The sequence below is a fragment of the Panthera pardus genome, unplaced genomic scaffold (genome assembly GCF_024362965.1).
Source record: "Panthera pardus isolate Hobbes unplaced genomic scaffold, ASM2436296v1 HiC_scaffold_25, whole genome shotgun sequence".
Taxonomy (NCBI): Eukaryota; Metazoa; Chordata; class Mammalia; order Carnivora; family Felidae; genus Panthera; species Panthera pardus.
The window spans coordinates 78657027-78677697 of record NW_026526821.1 but is presented as its reverse complement, the minus strand read 5'-3'; the positions used below and the strand labels follow the sequence as shown (position 1 = coordinate 78677697).

The 20671-nt window shown below is 43.3% G+C and overlaps 2 protein-coding genes across 7 annotated transcripts in view; one reads left to right on the top strand and one right to left on the bottom strand.

Moving 5' to 3' along the window:
* USP34 (ubiquitin specific peptidase 34) overlaps window positions 1-1307 on the top strand; it is a 250742-nt gene extending 249435 nt beyond the window's left edge. For all 6 annotated transcript variants that reach the window (XM_019430890.2, XM_053890716.1, XM_053890717.1 and 3 more), the window contains one exon: window positions 50-1307. In XM_019430890.2, coding sequence (XP_019286435.1) covers window positions 50-657 — 608 coding nt within the window. In that variant the 3' untranslated portion in view covers window positions 658-1307. The remainder of the gene's footprint in view (window positions 1-49) is intronic.
* LOC109272322 (activator of 90 kDa heat shock protein ATPase homolog 2-like) lies at window positions 1223-20013 on the bottom strand. Its single transcript, XM_053889957.1, is given in 8 exon segments — window positions 1223-2283; window positions 2865-2960; window positions 2963-2980; window positions 3389-3535; window positions 4802-4873; window positions 6918-7024; window positions 17750-17940; window positions 19152-20013. Coding segments are annotated over 8 exon segments (834 nt in total). The 5' UTR covers window positions 19232-20013; the 3' UTR covers window positions 1223-2160.
* Between the last annotated feature and the right edge of the window lie 658 nt (window positions 20014-20671).

Below are 20671 nucleotides of genomic sequence, written 5' to 3'. Positions count from 1 at the left end.
CGGTGTGATCTCAATGACTCCTTTCAGAGAATGATGTTCATTTTTACAGATGATGAAGGGGCAACTCCTGTTAAAAGAAGGCGTGTTAGCAGTGATGAGGAGCACACTGTAGACAGCTGTATCAGCGACATGAAAACAGAAACTAGGGAGGTCCTAACCCCAACTAGCACTTCAGACAATGAGACAAGAGACTCTTCAATTATTGATCCAGGAACTGAGCAAGATCTTCCTTCCCCTGAAAACAGTTCTGTTAAAGAATATCGAATGGAAGTTCCATCTTCGTTTTCAGAAGACATGTCAAGTATCAGGTCACAGCATGCAGAAGAACAGTCCAACGAAGGTAGATTTGAAGACTGTAAAGAGTTCAAGGACCTCCACTGTTCCAAGGATTCTAACCTAGCTGAGGAAGAGTCTGAGTTCCCTTCTACTTCTATCTCTGCAGTTCTCTCTGACTTAGCTGACTTGAGAAGCTGTGATGGTCAAGCTTTGCCCTCCCAGGACCCTGAGGCTGCTCTATCACTCAGTTGTGGCCATTCCAGAGGACTCTTTAGTCACATGCAGCAACACGACATTTTAGATACTCTGTGTAGGACCATTGAATCTACAATCCATGTGATCACAAGGATATCTGGCAAAGGAAACCAAGCTGCTTCTTGACATTAGATGTAGCATGTCTACTACTTTTAAGGTCCCTTATCTCCATCCCCCACCCCCAAAGCTGTTTGTATAAGTTTTGCTTATTTCTGTTTTTGTGCTTCAGTTTGTCCAGTGCTCTCTGCTTGAATGGCAAGATAGATTTATAGGCTTAATTCTTGGTCAGGCAGAACTCCAGATGAAAAAATTTGCATCTTCAGTATACTTTCTAAAGGGCAATCAGATAACGGATATGTTTTATGTAATTAAGAGTTCACTGTAGTGGCTTTCATTTAATATGGCTGTCTGGGAGGAACAGGGTTCCCTGGCCCTGTACAATGTAATTTAAACTTACAGCATTTTTACTGTGTATAATATGGTGTCCTCTGTGCCAGTTTTGTACCTTATAATAGAGGCAGGTCGCCTCCGATCGCTGTGGTTCTTATTATCAAAATTAAGTTTACTTGTATACGGAACAACCACAAGAAATTTGATTCTGTAAAGAATCCTCTTTAGCTGTGGCCTGGCAGTATATAAATGGTGCTTTATTTAACAGAATACCTGTGGAGGAAATAAAGCACACTTGATGTAAAAATAATTGTTTTATTTTTATTGACATGACTGATTGATTGCTATTCTGTGCACTTAATTAAACTGATTGTGATGACTTTTCATTTGTTTACATTTAACATTGCTTTAGTCTTCTCAGATGAAAGTAATGAGGACACTGAGCGGGAGGGAAGCATTTCTCCATTATACTCTATTTCCTTAGTGCTGGCGGCGATCCAGAACGTAAGCTGCCCCGCAGCCTGTCAGTCCTCCGCCTGGAGTGCATAACCACTGTGGGGAGTAGCCTGATGACAAGGCCCAAGGCACCTCACTCCAACATGCTTCTGAACACATGGCTGCTATGCTACCTAAAGAGCTACAGACCTTAAAACCCTGAAGTGAAATAAAGGAAAAGTATCGACAAGCCACTTACTTTTTTGTCTTCCTGAACTAAAACTACAGAGTGGCTTGCCAGGACAAGCTTTAGTGGGAAACTTCAACTATCTGTACTCAGAGGCTCAATCTGTTCCCAGAGGAGCATCTATGGGAGGTAAGGTTAATACCTAATTTCCACATTGCTTGCTACTTTTAACCCAATGAGAGTCCAAGCATAGTAAAGATTCAAACAATGTTTTGAATTCTGTAAGAGGTCATGGATTTCATCCAATATAAATTAAGGGTGTTTTCTTTTTTAAAAGGATTGAGAAGAGGTAGACTTACAAAATCTTCTAACTAATTCAACCATTTAGGGTAGTCAGCTTCACTAAACATTTTATTTCTTCAAAATGCTGCTTCTGCCAACAGGATTTCATGCCCTCTTCTTTACAAACAGGAACTCCTTTACAGTCCAACTGCAATTCCGTTTGCCCTGGAGTAGGCACAAAATTCAGTGCAACTGTCGCATGGCGTTCTAGAAGAAAAAGAAGGAGCTTATTACTGCATTATGAAAACTATCCATACAGTACTACAACTGGCTTATTACAGTGGGGGTGGGGGGAGAAATCTTGAGTGTTTCCCAATTCTTATAACAAAGGATACTACTAACATACCTTCTGGCCAGTTCCTATATCTCCATTTCATGACGATCTTTTTATTTGTCAACTAAAAATACAGGGGAAATTCCCTTAAGACATCTTTTAAAACTTCCAGTGCAACACAGAAAATCCTTTCATTAAAACTCCTGAGGTACTAAAGGTAATCAACAAACAACATACAGTCCCATCTTCCAGGTTATATGCCAGCATCACTGAGAATCCATTGTTCTAGGTGCCACAATGTCCTTAACAGCAGAAACATCAAGGACAGAAGTATAGTGACAGTGGTAACCAAAACTGGGCTGATGTCAAGGGTTACACTGGGCAACACAGACCCTAGTGATTTAGGTGGCAGAAATGTGAAACTTCTAGACCAAGAGTTGAGGGGAATTAACTATACTTCTTTCTTCTAAAACCAGTACAATTACTATGCAACTAAGGCTTCATCTTTATCACTACTTAGTATTTGTAACATTTACTTGTTCTACACCAAGTATACATAACTTTTCACCATAACCAATTTTATAAATTTCTCAAGTTTCTGTGAACTCAGATAAAAAAGCAAATTAAAAACACAGATTTTTAAAAAGCAATGTAACAGAAGGGTCAGTCCCAGCTTACTTTTCTTTAACCCTAAAGCTTACTTACCAATTCTACATATTCGCCGGTGATTTTCCCATCAAACATTTGGAATGTCCCTCCTTTTTCAGCTTCTAATATAGCAAGAGATTTATAGCAAGAGATTTAGAAAATTTCTGCACCAGCTAACCAAGTAAAACATACAAGAGACATGTCATCCCATCATGCCCTATCACCTTTTGAACCTAAAGGCAAAGTATTAACAAAATCATCACTATGGTTTGGGGTTTTTGTTTTTTTGTTTTTTTCCTAATCCTCAATAGCATTTACTTACAGCTTTCTCTCCCTTTCTGAAGGAGAAAACCCAGTATTGTATCCCCTAAGTGCAGACATATTTCCCTAAAAATGCCCATCTTTTAGCCCCTTAAATTTTTTTAGAAGTTATCCTAAAGCCCTCTATCACCACCACGCTAGGTCTCTTCAATCATAAAAAAAACATGGCTATCTGGGAAACCAAAAACCAGCTCCAGTTCTTAGTGGCACATTTTCTCCCCACATCAGCACTGGGGGCCCTAGCTTGGGAAGTTGCTTACATCTTTCACAGTGAAGATGCTGTACAGCTGCTCTACAGTTGGGTCAAACAGTTTGGTCATGTGCAGTGTCACCGTGGGGATCCTCACACCCAAACCCATTGGAGATGAAGCCTGAATCTCAAGAAGAGTAGATGTTCCAAAGGATAACTAAATAGCATGCCAGGAGATAAAGCTACTTAGATTTAAAAATTCAGTCTTTCAGCCTTACCAAAAGGTCCTCAAATTCCACACTATACCTTCCAGACGCATGGAAAGAGCATGAAAAGCCTTTTTAGCACCACCAATCCCAGTTACTGTGAAACAGCTCATTGTGGCTATGAGCTAGCTCCTCGGCTCTGTTCTACTCCCAGGCCATGGCTTAACACCCCAAATCCTACTTGGACAAGTACATATGGCCCAGAGGGCACAAAGATAAGCAGATGAAGGACAACAGCACTTAAGGCCAAAGGCTGTCAATTCCCACCACCAGATTCCAAGAATGGGATCCCAAACCTCCTAAACCAAAAGTCTGAAGCGGTGTTTTCCACTGTGGTAGGTGAACCACAACATCACCAGGTTTTGTAATCTGCCTACCAAAAAACCCTGCCTTTGGAGCATTGTCTTGAACTAAATTCAGTATTTATCCCACAAGAAACCCTATTTATACATTCCCTTCCCTCAAGGATGAAAGTGTCATTTCATCATTTCCCAAAACAATGGCACAGGATACAAAGATGGATGAACTGGCCTTCCTCACTAGCCTTTGCAGCTCTCCATCATTTAGAGCTTTAAATATTCTCATTAAGCACTTCCTCTTCCCTCCCTACGTATTGGCCACCACAGCTCATACCTGCAAGGTATTCTCCATTTCCTTTTAAATGTCAATTTTAGGGAAGAAGACAATAACCTCACTTCCACGCAGTGCAGGAATTATCTAGGAGTTCCTCAGGAATTATCTCAACTATACCTGTAATACCTTTCATTCATTCGATATTCAACAAAGATTTATTAATAAGCACCTACTATGTGTCAGGCATTGTGCTAGAAGCTGGAGATACAGCAGTTAATAAGACACCTTCCATGCCACCTTAGAGCTTACAGTGTAGCAGGGAAGATAAACAAGTAATTATACAAACAACTGAATAAATTATTCCAGAAAAGTCTTAGCAATTCTGTAGGCAAAACAGTTCGCAATGTATACAATGCCGATAGTCACTAATCGTGCACTTACTTGTAACTAGCTCTCAACCTCCAGACTACAATTTTTATCCTGCAGCATAAAGAGTTGTTTCGGAAGCCTCAGACATAACCCTAACCTGGAAATCCAAGTACAGAGCAGAACTTGGGTAACTAGAAAAGGGACACACTGGTTCACAAGGGTGGCCTTCTACCCGTCTTAAGTGCCTTCATGTAATCTCCAAGGGCCTCTCTGACCTTGGCGGTGCCTGCAGTTTTCATAAGATCCTTCAGTATATCCCCATCTCCTTTCTTTTTACTCACGTTCATCTACAAATCAGAAACATACAAACATAAAAATCTGGTTTGATGTACTCTTACAACATCAGGACACATGGCTGGAAGAAGCACTATGACGGTGAGGGAAGGGGAAGAAGTGGATGTGAGAGAGATGTGCCAGGTTTCTTCACAGACTGAAAAGCTGTAAGGATTTTTTAATCCAAGGTCCACTGACTGGGTTGATGGCCAGATCTTAAGGGGACTTCTTAGAAATGTGAACTCCTTAATTTGCATACAAAATGTCGTGTGTATATGTGTATGTATTCTATTGATGATGTAGTCACACCCCATGGCTTTTATCAGGGTCTAGAAATGCGCTGTCCAGTATGGTAGCCACTAGCCACATTTGGCTATTGAGCACTTGAAATGTGGCTGGTCTGATTTGAGATGTGCTACGAGTGTGAAATAATACACACAACAGACTTTGAAGATTTAGTACAAAAAAAGACTGTAAAATAATCCCAATAATTTTGATACTAATTACATGTTTAAATGGTATTTTTATACATTCGGTTAAATAAAAATATAAATATTAAAATTAATTTCATTTGTTTCCTTTAACTTTTTTAATATGGCTACTCGAAAATTTTAAATTCCATATGTGGCTTGCATTGTATTTCTATTGAACAGCGCTGGTCTAGTACCCCAAAGCCAGTGTCATTAGGAAAATCGAGTTCCCATGTAACATGGCCTTGGGCTACACTTTTTTGGTAGGGAGGAAGAAAGGAAGAGGGAGGGAGAAAAAGGGACAGTAAGAGTGGGGAGGAGGCAGACAGAGGGAAGCATCAGAAGGCCATTCTGGCTCTGGCAATGCCTCTGTGGTATTCTCAGAATAAAAAGAGATGTTGGTTTAAAATATTTCACATCCCTATGATTCACTTGAGATGGGTATGGTCCCAGATCCTGGGTCCCACTTTATTCTGTAATGCCACCAAGGGTTGAACCGAAAAGACCAGTTTAATACGCTGATGAAAAACTTTTCATCATGCTGAATATAGCGACGTGAAATCACAGTCCTTAAAGGCGTCAACCACATGTCTGAAGATGTGTATGAGACAGCGCGCCCCCCCCCCTTTTTTTTTTTTTTTTTTTGAGGGCGAGCAGGAGAGGGGCAGAGAGAGAAAGGGAGACACAGAATCTAAAGCGGGCTCCAGGCTCTGAGCCGTCAACACAGAGCCCAATGCAGGGCTCGAATTCATGAACTGTGAGATCATGACCTGAGCTGAAGTCAGATGCTTAACCGACTGAGCCACCCAGGTGCCCGAGACAGCCCCACCTGTATAGCATTTTATAACCTTTAATAAAGGGAGGTTGTATGTTTCTCAGTATAATTTAATTTTTATGTCTTTGTAAGCCTTCATATTTAAATACATTCACAAATCAAAACCCCTTTGTCAAATTATCTTGGTTTGGAAAATATGGCTGCTGTACAAATGGTCCCTCCCCAGAACCAAGCTTTCGGCTCAAGAGGGCAATCACTGAGAATCAAGCCTGGGTGTTCCACAAGGCTCTAGCTCCCAGGAGAACTAGGAGAGCTAATCAAAAGCAACATGGACTAACTAGTTTCTGAAAAACCATGCGATACAATCACAGCTAAAAGCTGAATATTTTCACATTCAAAGGAAACAGCAGAGATGCAGAAACAAAACCCCGTTCACCAAGCTGCACATCCGCCTAAGCACTTAACAGACCATACACTGTCACATTTATCTGATGCCACCCCTGAAAGACGAATTAGTCCCACTTCACAGATGAAAAGGCTGTGGAGGGCGTGGTCACCTGCCCAAGGACTACACCTGGTGCATGGGGCAGTCTGGGGCTTCCTCTTCTTTCCTACACGGCTCCACTCCACACCCCACACTGCCCCCCACCCACCCAGCATAGTAAACCTTCTTGGCAAACAAACCCTTTACAATACACCACAACCACTGCACAGGAATCACAAAGTGTATTCAATAGTTTTTCAAATGCCCAACGTATACAGCAGAAGCTTGGACTTAAAAAACAAAACAAAACAAAAAAACAGATACCTCACCTCGGTGTCATCTACTTCATTTTCTTCAGAAAGGCTGAGTATTTCAATCAATCCCTTGTGCTTTGCACCAGATTCTTTAATTACACTTGAAATGAACAAAATACATTCTTCAATTGTAAAGTAACAACTGGTTTATGCCAAACTGCCTTAACTAAACAGCCCACCCTCCACACAGGGTGCACCACAGATGGTGACACGGCAAGCTCAAGGCTTTCCCAGCACACAGGTGTTCTGGCCCACAACAGAGATAGGCAAACAGCAAATGTGGAGGTAAAACCCAGCCAATGAAAGTGCACACAAAATTAGGGGCCAGGTGGAGGCATGAGACGAGTAAGTGGGCCTTTAACCCATGTTTCTGTTTTCCTCCCCCAATAATCTTTACCAGGATCAAAGCAGGATAAAGGGCTGTCTTGAAGAGCAGTCACATAAGGGATGGGAGGCCAGAAAGGGGCACGGAGTTGCAATCATGGAAAGCGTGAAGGGAGACAGGCTGTGACTTAGGGAAGTTATGCTTGGGCCCCACGCAGCTAGATTTCTTTCAATACCAAAGTGCTGATTTCAGTGACAACATCAAGATGGCAATGTAGTTATCCCCAACTTCAGTCCCCCTCACAAGACCAACTAGCAGCTATCTATCCACAGGCAAGACACCACTGAGAATCCCAGAATGCAGAGGCAAGGGAGATGCACCCTTGGTGGACCAAAGACAAGGACCAAAGAGAAGGGTAAGAGAAGTGGTAACACTGACCAAACTGCCCCTCCTGAGGCCAGCACAGAGCTGTGGTTTCTTCAATGGGAAAAAAAGTGGACATCCAGATCCCCAAGCATTGTGGGATGCTTCCCAGGAAGCCCTTCTGGGGTCTCAGCTAACAGGGACCACTGGGAATCAGAAGCGGGGGCAGGGCTTTCAATAACCAGAGCGCAGATCTTGTTGGACGGTGTTCTTGCTTGCAGCAGTGAATGAGCAAAGATTCCAGCCAGTGACTCTGCCCATCTGCAGAGCTCAGCTGGTACCCTATGTGACCAGGGCGCTTGGTTGGCGATTATGCCTGATTTGGACTCCAGTCAACTGGCTGAAACCAGCTGTAGAGCCCATTCTACTGCCCCACCCAGGCAAAGAAGCAAATTTGCAGACCCACTCAACTGCTGACAGAAGCCCGACCACAGAATCTGGGCAGCCACAGAGCCCATCCTCTAGCCCCACTTGGGCAGGAAGCCAAACCAGCAGCCCTGCCCAACTGTTCAGCACAGCTTCTGGTCCTATAAGCAGGGAGCCTGAAGAGTGTCCCTAAGCAGCCTTGAAGCACAGCCTACAATTCTGCCCAAATGCTGGACACATCTTGTGGCCTTGCCCAGATAGGGAGCCCAGGCAGTGACCCTACCCAGCCACAGAGCACAGTCCCTAGCCCCAACCAACTACAGGATACAGCTGGAGGTCCATCCCCACCAGAGAACCCAGCCAGCAATGTTGCTCAAGAGCAGAGCACAACCAGAGGCTACCTGATCTCGAAACCAGGCCTGCAGACTTCTGGGGCACAGTCTGATCACAGAGCACAGCCTGAGATCAGGTCCAATCATGAAACTCTGCCTGTGGCCTGACCTCAACAGAGTCTAGCCAGCAGAACCATCTGGTCAGGATGGTCTAAGACCCCACCCAACCAGGAGCAATGGTGGAGACCCACCCATAGTGCTGCCCAATCAGAGCCCAACCAGTGGCATTGCCTTTCCAGAGGACACATCCAGTAACCCCACCGGATCAGAGGTAACTACAGAGCCCAGCTAGTGACCCCAAGTGACCATGTAACACAGCCAACAGCCACACCCAGTCCGAAAGCCTGCCCAGCAGCCCTGCTTGAACACAGAGCCCAACAAGCAGACCCACCCTACCAAGGAGCCCAGCTAGTAGAGCCCTGACCCCCAACCACAGAGCATGAGCAGTGGTCTCACCCAACTAGAGACCCTGACAGCATGCCCTGCCTACCATGAATGCTACTAGCTGACCCACCCAGTAACCCATTCAAGCTAAGCTGAATGGTGAAGATTTTTCCTACTGGAGCAAACTGGTAAAGTCTGGAAAAGGAAACCACTTATATGTGCAGATACCAATGCAAGGAATTAAGGCTCATGAAGAATCAGGTAAACATGACACCACCAAAGGAAACTAACAAAGCTCCAATAACAGATCCTAAAGAAATGGAGATCCATGAACTATATAATCAGTAATTAAGAATAAACCTCTGGGGCACCTGGGTGGCTCAGTCAGTTGAGCATCCAACTTCAGCTCAGGTCATAATCTTACCACTTGTGGGTTCGAGACCCAAGTCAGGCTCTGTGCTGACAGCTCAGAGCCCAGAGCCTCCTTCAGATTCTGTGTTTCTGTCTCTCTCTGCCCCTCCCCAACGCTTTCTTTCTCCCTCAAAAATAAACAAACGTTTTTTTAAAAAAAGAATCAATTTCTTGGGGAGCCTGGGTGGCTAAGTTGGTTGAGCGTCCAACTCTTCATTTTGGCTCAGGTCATTGTCCCAGGGTCATGAGATTGAGCCCCGCATCAGGCTCCACACTGAAGCCTGCTTGGGATTCTCTCCCTCTGCCCCTCTCCCCCACTTGCACTCTTTTCTCTCTAAAATAAATTTAAAATTTTTTTTAATTAAAAAAAAAAGTTACGTTTTAACAAGAAGGACAGACAGCTAAATAAAATTAAGAGAATAATACATGAGCAAAATGAGAAGTACCACAACGAAACAAAGCAGAAATCCCAGAGCTGAAGAATACAATGACTGAAGAACTGCACAGAAAGCTTGAACGGCTAAATTGACCAAGCAGATATAAGAACTAGTGAATGAGAAGATAGGTTATTTGAAATTGGCATCATAAAAACATAAGAATGTGACGGGCTCCTGGGTGGCTCAGTTGGCTAAGCACTGGCCTTCGGCTCAGGTGATGATCTCAAAGTTCATGAGTTTGAGCCCCACATCAGGCTCTGTGCTGACAGCTCAGAGCCTGGAGCCTGCTTCAGATTCTGTGTCTCCCTCTCTCTCTGCCCTTCCCCCACTCATGCTCGGTCTCTCTCAAAAGTAAATAAATATTAAAAAAAAATTTTTAAACATAAGAATGTGTAAAATCCACCAATAACAGTAATATACATAGTATATATATATATATATATTAAGAGTAAATATATAGTCAAAGTTAGATCTAATATTGTAATGGTGTTGCATAATTCAATTACAACTCTAATTTAAAATCTAAACATACTAAAAATGATCCTAACTACAATAATTTATTACTAGATACAGAATATAAAAATATGCAAATTATAACATCAAGAATCTAAAATATGAGGAAGGCAGAAGTATAAATTTCTGTATGCTATCAAAGGTCTTAGTAGTTTAAATAGCATGTTATAAATATAAGACATTTCATGTACGTCTCAGGGTAACGACCTGAGGAAAACCTGTAGTAGGTACACAAAAGATTATGATAAAGGAGTTAAAGCACACCACCACAAAAAGGCATGAGATCACCAAGGAAGACAGCAAGAAAAGAAGCAAGAACATTGGATCTACAAAACAGGCAACAACAAAATGGCAAGTGTAAGTTGTTACCTATCAAGAATTACTTTAAACATAAACCATTAAATTCTCCAATCAAAAGACACAGAATGGCTGAGTGGATTAAAAAGAAATAAGAGACAACATCCAATAATCTGCTGCCTGTAACACAGAGGCTCACTTTAGCATGACAGTGAGAGTGAGGGGGTGAAAAAGATATTTCAAGCAAATGGCAACCAAAAAACAAAAAAGCAGGAGTAGCTATACTTGTGTTAAACAAAATATTAAGAAAAAAAGATGGTCAAAAAAAACCTAAGTAAGGTTGTTATATAATGGTAAAGGGATCAATTCATCAAGAAGATATAACAACTGTAAATATTTATGTACCTAACATTGAAGCACCTAAATATATAAAGCAAATACTGATAGATTAACTAAAAGGAGAAATAACTGGCAATATAATAATTGGAGACTTTAATACCCCATACTCAACAGTGGAGAGATCACCCAGACAAAAAATCAATAAGGAAACAGCAGATTTGAACATTATAGACCAAATGGAACTAACAGACATATACAGAACAATCCTTTAAATATCAACAGAATGTACATTCTTCTCAAGGATCCACACAACATCTTCTGGGATAAATCACATTGGACACTAAACAAGTCTCAACAAATTAAAAAATATAAAAATTTAAGTATCTTTTCAAACCACAATGGTATGAAACTAGAAAGTAGTAACAGGAGGAAAGCTGGAAAATTCACAGATACGTGGAAATTAAATAAAACATTTCTGAACCAATGGCTCAAAGAAATCAAAAGGGAAATTTTAAAAATAACTTGAGACAGGAGTGCCTGGATGGCTCAGTCAGTTAAGAGGCCAACTTCGGCTCAGGTCATGATCTCACTGGTTCATGAGTTCGAGCCCCACGTCAGGCTCTGCACTGACAGCTCGGAGCCTGGAGCCTGGAGCCTACTTCGGATTCTGTGTCTCCCTCTCTCTCTGCCACCCCACCCCACGCCCCCGCCACACACTGTCTCTCTCAAAAATAAATAAACATTAAAAAATAAAAACTTTAAAAAAATTTAAAAAAAATAACTTGAGACAAATAATAGAAACACACACACCAAGACCTATGGGATGTAGAAAAAACAGTTCTAAGCAGGAAGTTTGTAGTGATGAGCACATAAATCAAGAAAAAGAAGATTTCAAATAAAGAACCTAACCTTATACCTCAACGAGCCAGAAAAAAACAAAGCCCAAAGTTATCAGAAGAAAGCAAATAAGAGGCATCTATAGATTCAATGCAATCCCTATCAAAATGCCAATGGAATTCTAAAATTTGCATGAAACCACAAAACACCCTGAACAGGCAAAGCAATCCTGAGAAGGAAAAACAAAGCTGGAGGCATCATAATTCCTGATTTCAAACTTCACTACAAAACTACAGAGATCAAAACAAAATAGTAGTGACATGAAAACAGACAAAGACCAATGGAACAGAATCAAGAGCCCAGAAATAAATCCATACATATATGGTCAACTTATATTTGACAACGTAAGCAAGAATACTCAGTGGGTAAAAGACAGTCTCTTCATTAAATGGTACTGGGAAGGTGTACCTGCATGGCTCAGTCGGTTAAGTGTCCAACTTCAGCTCAAGTCACAATCTCATGGCTCATGGGTTTGAGCCCCATGTCGGGCTCTGTGCTGACAGCTCAGAGCCTGGAGCCTGCTTCGGATTCTGTGTCTTCCTCTCTCTCTGCCCCTCCCCTGCTCATGCTCTCTCAAAACTAAATAAACATTAAAAATTTGTTTTAATAAATAAATGCTACTGGGAAAACTTAATATTCACATGCAAAAGACTGACACACTGGACCCCTATCTTATACCACTCAAAAAAACTAATTCAAAATGAACTAAAGACTGAAATGTTAAGATTTGAAACCATTAAACTCCTAGAAGGAGGATAAAAGCTCCCTGACAGCAGTCTTGGCAATGATTTTTGGATGTAACACCAAAACCACAAGCAACAAAAGTGAAACAAGTAGGACCATCTCCAACTAAAAAGCTTCCGCAAAGAAAAAAATCAGTCAACAAAATGAAAGGGCAACATGCAGAATGGGAGAAAATATTTGTAAACCTTATGTGATAAGAAGTTAATATCCAAAGTATATAAGGAACTCCTAAAACCTGACAACCACCAAAAAAAAAAAAAAAAAAAAAAAAAAAGAAATAATAATCCCAGTAAAAATGGGCAAACTACATAAATAGACACTTACGCAAAGGAGATGTTTAAATAGATGACAGGTACATGAAAAGGTACTCAACATACTAATCATCAGGGAAATGCAGATCAAAATTACAATGAGGGGCATGTGGGTAAAGCAGCTGACTCTTGATTTTGGCTTAGGTCATGATCTCATGGTGGTAAGATCAAGCCGGGAGTGGGAGCTTGGGAGTCTCAGTATGGAACCTGCTTAGGATTCATTCTCTTTCCCTTTCTCTTTCTCTCTTTGTCTTTGTCTTTCTCTCTCTCTCTTTCTCTCTCCCCCTCCTCTCCCTCTCCCCCACTTGCACATGCACGCTCTCTCAAAAATTAAAAAAACAAAACAAAACAAAAAGATCTATGGGAACAGGGGCACCTAGGTGGCTCAGTTGGTTGAACGTCTGACTCTTGATTTTGGCTCAGGTCATGATCTCAGGGTCATGGGATCAAGCCCCCATTCGAGCTCCGAGCTGGGTGTGGAGACTGCTTGCAATTCATTCTCATATTCCCTCTCTCTTCCTCTCCCGCTGCCCCTCTCTCCTGCTCTCTCTCTCTCAAAAATAAAATAAAAAAATTTTAAGTTTAAAAAACAAAAAACCAAATCACAATGAGGGATCACCCTACATGTGCTGGAACGGCCAGGATCAGAAAGAGGTAACAAGTGTTGGTGAGGATGTGGACAACAGGGAACCCTTGTGTGCTGTTGGTGGGAATGCAAATTGATGCAGCCACTGTGGAAAACTGGATGGAGGTTCCTCAAAAAAATTGAAACAGAAGTACCATATGATCCAGCAATCCCACTTCTGGGTATACCAGTAAAACCTTGGTTTGTAACCAGAATTCGTTCCAGAAACATGCTTGTAATCCAAAGCATTTGTCTACCCAAGTGTTTTCAAGTTGTGCTTGTTGTGGGCTCAGCTGTGATCGGTTGTGATCATGTGCCATTTGGCGTCACCTACTACTCGCACTGCAAGATATTGCTCATTTACTGAGTTAAAATTTACTGGAAATGTTTGCTTGTCTTGCAGAACGCTCACAGAACAAGTTACTCACAATCCAAGGATTTACTTATATCCAAAGGAAATAACATCACTATCTAAGAGACATCTGCACCTCCATGTTGACTACAGCATTATTTACAGTTGCTAACACATGGAAACAACTGAAGTATCCACTGATGGATAAATGGATAAAGAAAATGTGGTGTACACACACACACACACACACACACACACACACACACACACACACACACTATTATTCAGTCATAAAAAAAAAAAGGAAATCCTGCTATTTGGAACAACATGGATGGACCCTGCGGGCATTATGCTAAGTGAAAAAAAGTCAGACAACGACAAAAATGATATCTCATTTACATGTGAAATCTAAAAAATCAAACTCCTAGAAACGGAGAGTAGTTTGGTGGTTGCAGGGAGCCAGTGGTGTTGAAGGTGGTCAAAGGAAACAAAGGGTCCAAACTTCCAGTTACAGGAAGAGTAAGTTCTGAGGATGTAATATACAGCCTGATGACTACAGTTAACATTATTATATTATATATTTGAAAGTTAGTAAGAAAGTAAATCTGAAAAGTTCTCAACATACACACACAAAAATGGTAACTATATGGGATGAGAGATGTGTTAACTAACCTTATTGTGATCATCATTTCTAATACACACACACACACACACACACACACACACACACCCCATCAGGCCATATACCTTAACCTTATACAGTGTTATAAATCAACTGTGTCTCAATAAAGGTGGGAAAAAATTAAAGTTTAATTTAAAAAAGAAAAAAAAAAATGACCAGTGTTGACTCTTCCCCAGAGGGTCCCACTTGCCACCTCTGGGGCTCACTGCTAGAGGAGAAAAGCACAAGGGGTGAGGGTAGGGCATCCTCAGCCCTGTCTTGGAGTAGCTGAGTCTTATCTCACAAAGGAGGTGGTTGCCACTATGAAGTGAGGGAGACAGAAGAGACACAAGGCCACGAGATTCCCTGGGACACTCGGAGCCCTGTGCTGGGGGTGGGGTAGGGTGAGGGTGTAAGGTGCCAGACCCTGCCATGTCCAGCCAACAGCAGACAATGAAGGAGCAACAGAGAGAAAACCTCTAGCCAGAAGGTCCCAGGCAGGAGTGGACTTTTGACACTTGTGGAGCACCTTCCTGGGCTCAAGCCCAGCTCTAGCAAAGCGGCCAGCAGGGCAAAAGCCCAAGGCCAGCTTGCTGTGGAACTCTGTAACCCAACTCTCAAGAAAGGAGCCGACTCCTGGGCAAAGGCCCAAACTTTAACTCAGTACAATCTTCTACAACTAGATCTCTCCCTCTCCCCTCCTCTTCCTTTTCCCCTTTGTCTTCATATCCATGATTATTTCAACAAGTATTCATTGAGCCCAGACTGTCTGTCAGCCAGGAACTAGGCACCACAGCAGAAACTTACTCTTTTAACAAACACACAACGTTCCAGACAGTGATCTGGGCCTGGAAACAAAACCAATCCATCCCTAACCAAATGACTTAAAGAATGAAAACAACACAAATGTTCATCAGCTGATGAACAGATAAACAAAACATGCTATATCTGTACAACAGAATATCATTCAACCATAAAAAGGAATGAAACATGCTACAACATGGATGAGTCTTGAAAACATTATGCTAAGTGAAAGGAGCCAATCACCTCCATGTGTGACCCAAAACTATAAAAGTCATAGAAGAACACAGGCAGTAATTTCTCTGACACTAACCACAGCAACTCTTTTCTAGATATGTCTCCTGAGGTAAGGAAAATAAAAGCAAAAATAAACTATTGCGATTACATCAAAATAAAAAGCTTCTGCACAGCAAAGGAAATGATCAACAAAACTAAAAACTTACTGAATGGGAGAATATATTTGCAAAAGATATATCCAATAAAGGATTAGTATCCAAAAGGTACAAAGAAATTCTACAGGGGTGCCTGGCTGGCTCAGTCAGTACAGCCTGTGACTTTTGATCTTGGGGTTGTGAGTTTGAGCCCCACAATGGACGCAGAGCTTACTTTAAAAAATAAAAATATTTTTTTGAAAATAAAAAACTTCTATAACTCAACACCAAAAAAATAAATAATCCAATCTAAAAATGGGCAAAAGACATGAACAGACATTTCTCCAAAGAAGACATACAGATGGCCAACAGACACATGAAAAGATGTTCAACATCACTAATCATAAGAGAAATGGGACTCAAAACCACAATGAGAGATCACCTCACATCTATCAAAATGGCTAAAATCAAAAATACAAGAAACAGGGCACTGGGCTGCCTCAGTCAGAAGGGCAGGCTTGATCTTGGAGTCATGAGTTTGAGACCCACACTGGGTGTAGAGATTACTTAAATAAATAAATATTTTAAAAAACAACAACAGGAGAAATAACAAGTGTTGGTAAGGATGTGGAGAAACGGGAACCCTCTTGTACTGTTGGTGGGAATGCGAACTGGTGCAGCTACTGTGGAAAACAGTGTGAAGTTTCCTCAACAAATTAAAAATAGAACTACCCTATGATCCAGAAATCACACTACTGGGTATTTACCCAAAGGAAATGAAAACACTAATTCAAAAATATGTGCACCCCTATATCTATTGCAGCATTATTTACAATAGCCAAATTATGGAATATTTTATTCCAATATATATATATGTGTGTGTGTGTGTATATATGTTTATACACACACACACACACACACACACACACACATATGAAGTATTATTCAGCCACAAAAAAAAAATGAAATCTTGCCATATGCAACAACATAGATGGATCTCAAGATCCATCCAACATTTAATAAGTCAGAGAACGACAGATACCATATGATTTCACTCATATGTGGAATTTAAGATGAGACTGAGTAATATATACAATTGTTCAATCCCTATATTGTACATCTGAAACTAATTTAACACTTACGTTAACTATACTGGTGTTAAAATTAAAAAAAAAAGGGGGGGGGGTCATTCACAAAAGACCACATACTCTAGGATTCCATTCATAGAAGTGTCCAGAAGAGGCAAATCCACTGAGACAGAAAACAGATCAGTGGTTGCCAAAGACTGGGAAATGACTGCTAACGAGTTCAGGGGTTTTTGTGAGTGATGAAAATGTTCTAAAATCAACTGTAGTGACGGCTGCACAACTCTGTGAGTGTGCTGGAAACCACTGAACTGCATACTTTACATGGATGAACTATATGGTATGTGAATCAGATCTCAATAAAGCTGGTATTTTTAAAAATCCCTGCCCTGATGAATGGGGGCTGGAGGGCAACCAGATAAATAAAATATTTAAGTAACCATATAAAGATACCAAATAACAGTGCTGTGGGGGAAAATAAAGTGGGAAGGGAGACAGTACAAGGAAGGGACCTGCGATCTTTGTATAACAGAGATAGGTGGCTTCACTCAGGACAAGGACCTGAAGGACCCAAAAGAGTCCGCATGCAGAGAAGAGTGTTCCAGCAACTCCAGAAAACTCTAGGGCTCACAAGTGCCTGGCAGACAAGAGTCCAGCTGCAATCAAAGAGCCCTAAGCAGGGGCACCTGGGTGGCTCAGTCGGTTAAGCGTCCGACTTCGGCTCAGGTCATGATCTTGCAGTCTGTGAGTTTGAGCCCCGCGTCGGGCTCTGTGCTGACAGCTCAGAGCCTGGAGCCTGTTTCAGATTCTGTGTCTCCCTCTCTCTCTGACCCTCCCCCGTTCATACTCTGTCAATCCCTGTCTCAGAAATAAACATTAAAAAAAAAAAAAAAAAAAAAAGAGCTCTAAGCAGCTGTGTGATGGGAGAAAGGGAAGCCCCCAGCTTGTCGGACATGACAGAAGGGTATCTGTAACTATGAAGACCAATTCAGGGGCCAATAAGTGCTAGGCTAATATCAGTTCTAAAAATATCTGCTGAACAAGTGAATGATAAATGAACCAACTCTGCCCCAAGGCTGCCTCCAGCCCTAGCTGTCCCCTGAGCCCCGTTACCTTTCCAGCTCAGTCTGATGTTCCCCTCATAGAAGAAAATCAGCTTTCCTTTGTGGCTGCTGCAAGAAGCCTCACCTTCTACCTGCTTCAGCTCACTGATCACACGGTGTCCAGTCTCATTCTCCACGACGATGCCCACCAGGAGGTCGCGGAGCTTCCCCTTGGACAAGCTGGTAGCATCCCGCTCTGTCCTGCCAGGGACCAGAAAGGGAAGAGCCATGAATGGAAGCCCCAGCTGGTATCCACATGCCCAGGCTGGGGCATCAGGGCAGTGAGATCCGCTCATCTCCTCTCAGGCAGCCTTGACAGACCTACCAATCTCAAAGTTCCAAATGTGCTTCTTAAATCAGATTTCCACCAAATATCTTTTCATATTCCCGCTCAGTTCCTTAGGATACTATTATCCACTATGTAAAGTAGTATTTTGTCTTCAAAACACTAGCTTATTTGGGGCTAAGGGGTCTAGCAATCTCACCCATTGGAAATGGATGGGCAAAGCGGCCATACAAAAAGGCAGTAATAACCGAATTAATTTTAATCACAAGACAAATGACCAAGTGTTTTCACACATATATTATCTCATGCAATCTTCCCAAATAAATGCTTCCATTTTAGGGAGTGGAAACGAGGTGAGAGAAGTCCCTGATGTGTCATGGTGACGGTGCTGGGAAAGGAGAGGCCAGGGCTCCCTCAATAAGCCGCTCACAAGCTGACGGCTTTACTCTGCCCTGACCTGCCTCAACATCAGCTTGATGGCCTTGAGGTAACACAGCCCTCAGTGATGCTGCATCACCTCCTGAAACTCTGGGGCAGAGAGGGAGGCAAATATTAAGCCCATGTTCCAGATGACATCCAAAAAGGATGTGCAACCGCTCAAACTCCTAGAAGGCGGGGCTCACTAAAAGCCAATCGAGTTAGATCTACAGCTGAGATCCAATTTCCTGTTCTTTCCACTACACGCAGACCAACGGACAAGCGCGCACACACGCGCACACTCTAGCTCCTTTTAACTTCTGGAAACAACAAGAGGGGTGGGGGGTGGGGGAGTCTTAAGGTCACAGACTGTCAAAGTTGAACAGGTAAGTCAGATACCATTCGTGGGGCCCAAACCAAGTTTCATAAGAAGGAAACTGAAGTTCCACAGCCAAGTGCAGATAAGCCCCCAGGTCTCCGGACTCACCTGAGGCTTATTTACAGCAGCGCTCTGAGCAGCTGCGGGGGCGGGGAGAATCCTCTGCACCTGTGCAGGCCCCGCCCTACGGAGGGAGCGCCGCGGCCCGAGAGGCCTGGCCACCCCACCCCGCAGGGCACCCGGAGCCCGGTGCTCGCAGAGGGGCCCCACCATCCGGCCCGCCGCTGCGGAGGAGGAGGCCCGAAAGCCCCGGCCCCCGCCCGGCCGCACCAGTGCCAGTTGTTCACACTGGTCCCGTCCTCCCGCTCCTCCACGATCCAGCGCGGGTCCCCCTGGCCCCATTTGGCCATGTCTACGCTGACGGAGCGGCCTCCGCGGAGAACAAGAAAGGGCCTCCGTGCGGGATGCCCTGCGGCTCCGTAGCGACGTTTCCGGCCTCCGAGCCCGAGATCCGAGCGTTCGCGGCGCCCAGAAGGTGCCAGAAAATCCCGCCCCCTGCGCCGCCCCGCCCCGCTGCGGGGCGCGGAGAGAGCAGGAGCCCTGCCGGGGATCCGGGAGGCGGGGTCGCGCGGAGCAGTGCAGTGTTGGGGCCGGGAGGCCGCGAAGCCCAAACGGGGCCGCACGGTCTGGGAGGCAGGGGTGATGGGGGCAAGGCGTCCGAGAGGTACGGCTGGAGAGGGGCGCGAGCCAGGAGCCCCGGGCCCGCCAGGGGACTCGCAAGTGCAGAGCCCAGGAAGGGGACCTTCGGCCGCCTGCAAAAAACCGAGACGTCGTTTAAGGATTCTTTATTACTATCGCAGTGATCATTTTCAGTGCAAGCAAGTGGTGGGTAAGGGACGCCTGAGGGAGGTATTGGGGATGCAGCTGGCAGGCTGTCAGCGGCCCCGCTAACGGTATTCGGTGAACCTGGTCCTGGAGGATGCGCCCCGAGCACTTGATCACCCTGTTCGCGGTGCGACAGACTCCAGCTCGGAGCGCGCGCACGGTGCGCTGTGGTCTGTGCTGTGCGCACGCTCTTCACGCCGCAATCCTACTCTGTTCCTGCAGAGTTGGTTCACCCTGGTTCTCACGCCTTTCCAACACCTGTGCAAGCAGCACGAACTGCCAAGTTCTGTTACTTCAGAAATGTTTACATTCTATGCACGTAATAATCCTTCATTGATGACCAAAGAATGTGATTGCAAGCAAAAAAAAAAAAAAAAAAAAAAAGTGATAGCAAGCGCCTATTATTGGAGCTTACAGCAATTTTTCAATAATTAAGTGGATGTTGATGACTTCTTTCACAAATTTTCACCGTCCTACAAAAACTTTGCACCAACTATATGGACACTGTTACTAAGATGTCAATGGATATTTATTTAGCAGGGAAAACGAATAATGACAATGAAAGGGTGGAAGTACCTGGCTGTTTTCTTCCTTTGCCTGTGTTCTGTGCTCATCAAATTTACTGGGGGAGAACATTTTCTCCATTTGCTTACTGGAGCTGCTACATTCCAATATCATCTTCAGAAAAGCTATCCCAGTTGAGTCAACAAAATAACATTGATCCCCAAACAAAATAACATTGTAATTTCACCTTTCATAGCTTTACTTCACCAAAGGCATGAACGCTGACACGAGGTGTCAAATAAGGAAGAATTGCAGTGGCAATAGTAAGTGGGCATCGTTTTCTTGTGGATTCGCTGTTTCATCTTTTATCTAATTCATAAAGACGGGCACCTGGCTGCCTCACTTGGTCTCGGGGTCCTGAGTTTGTTCCCCACATTGCGGGTAGAGATTACACAAAGAAT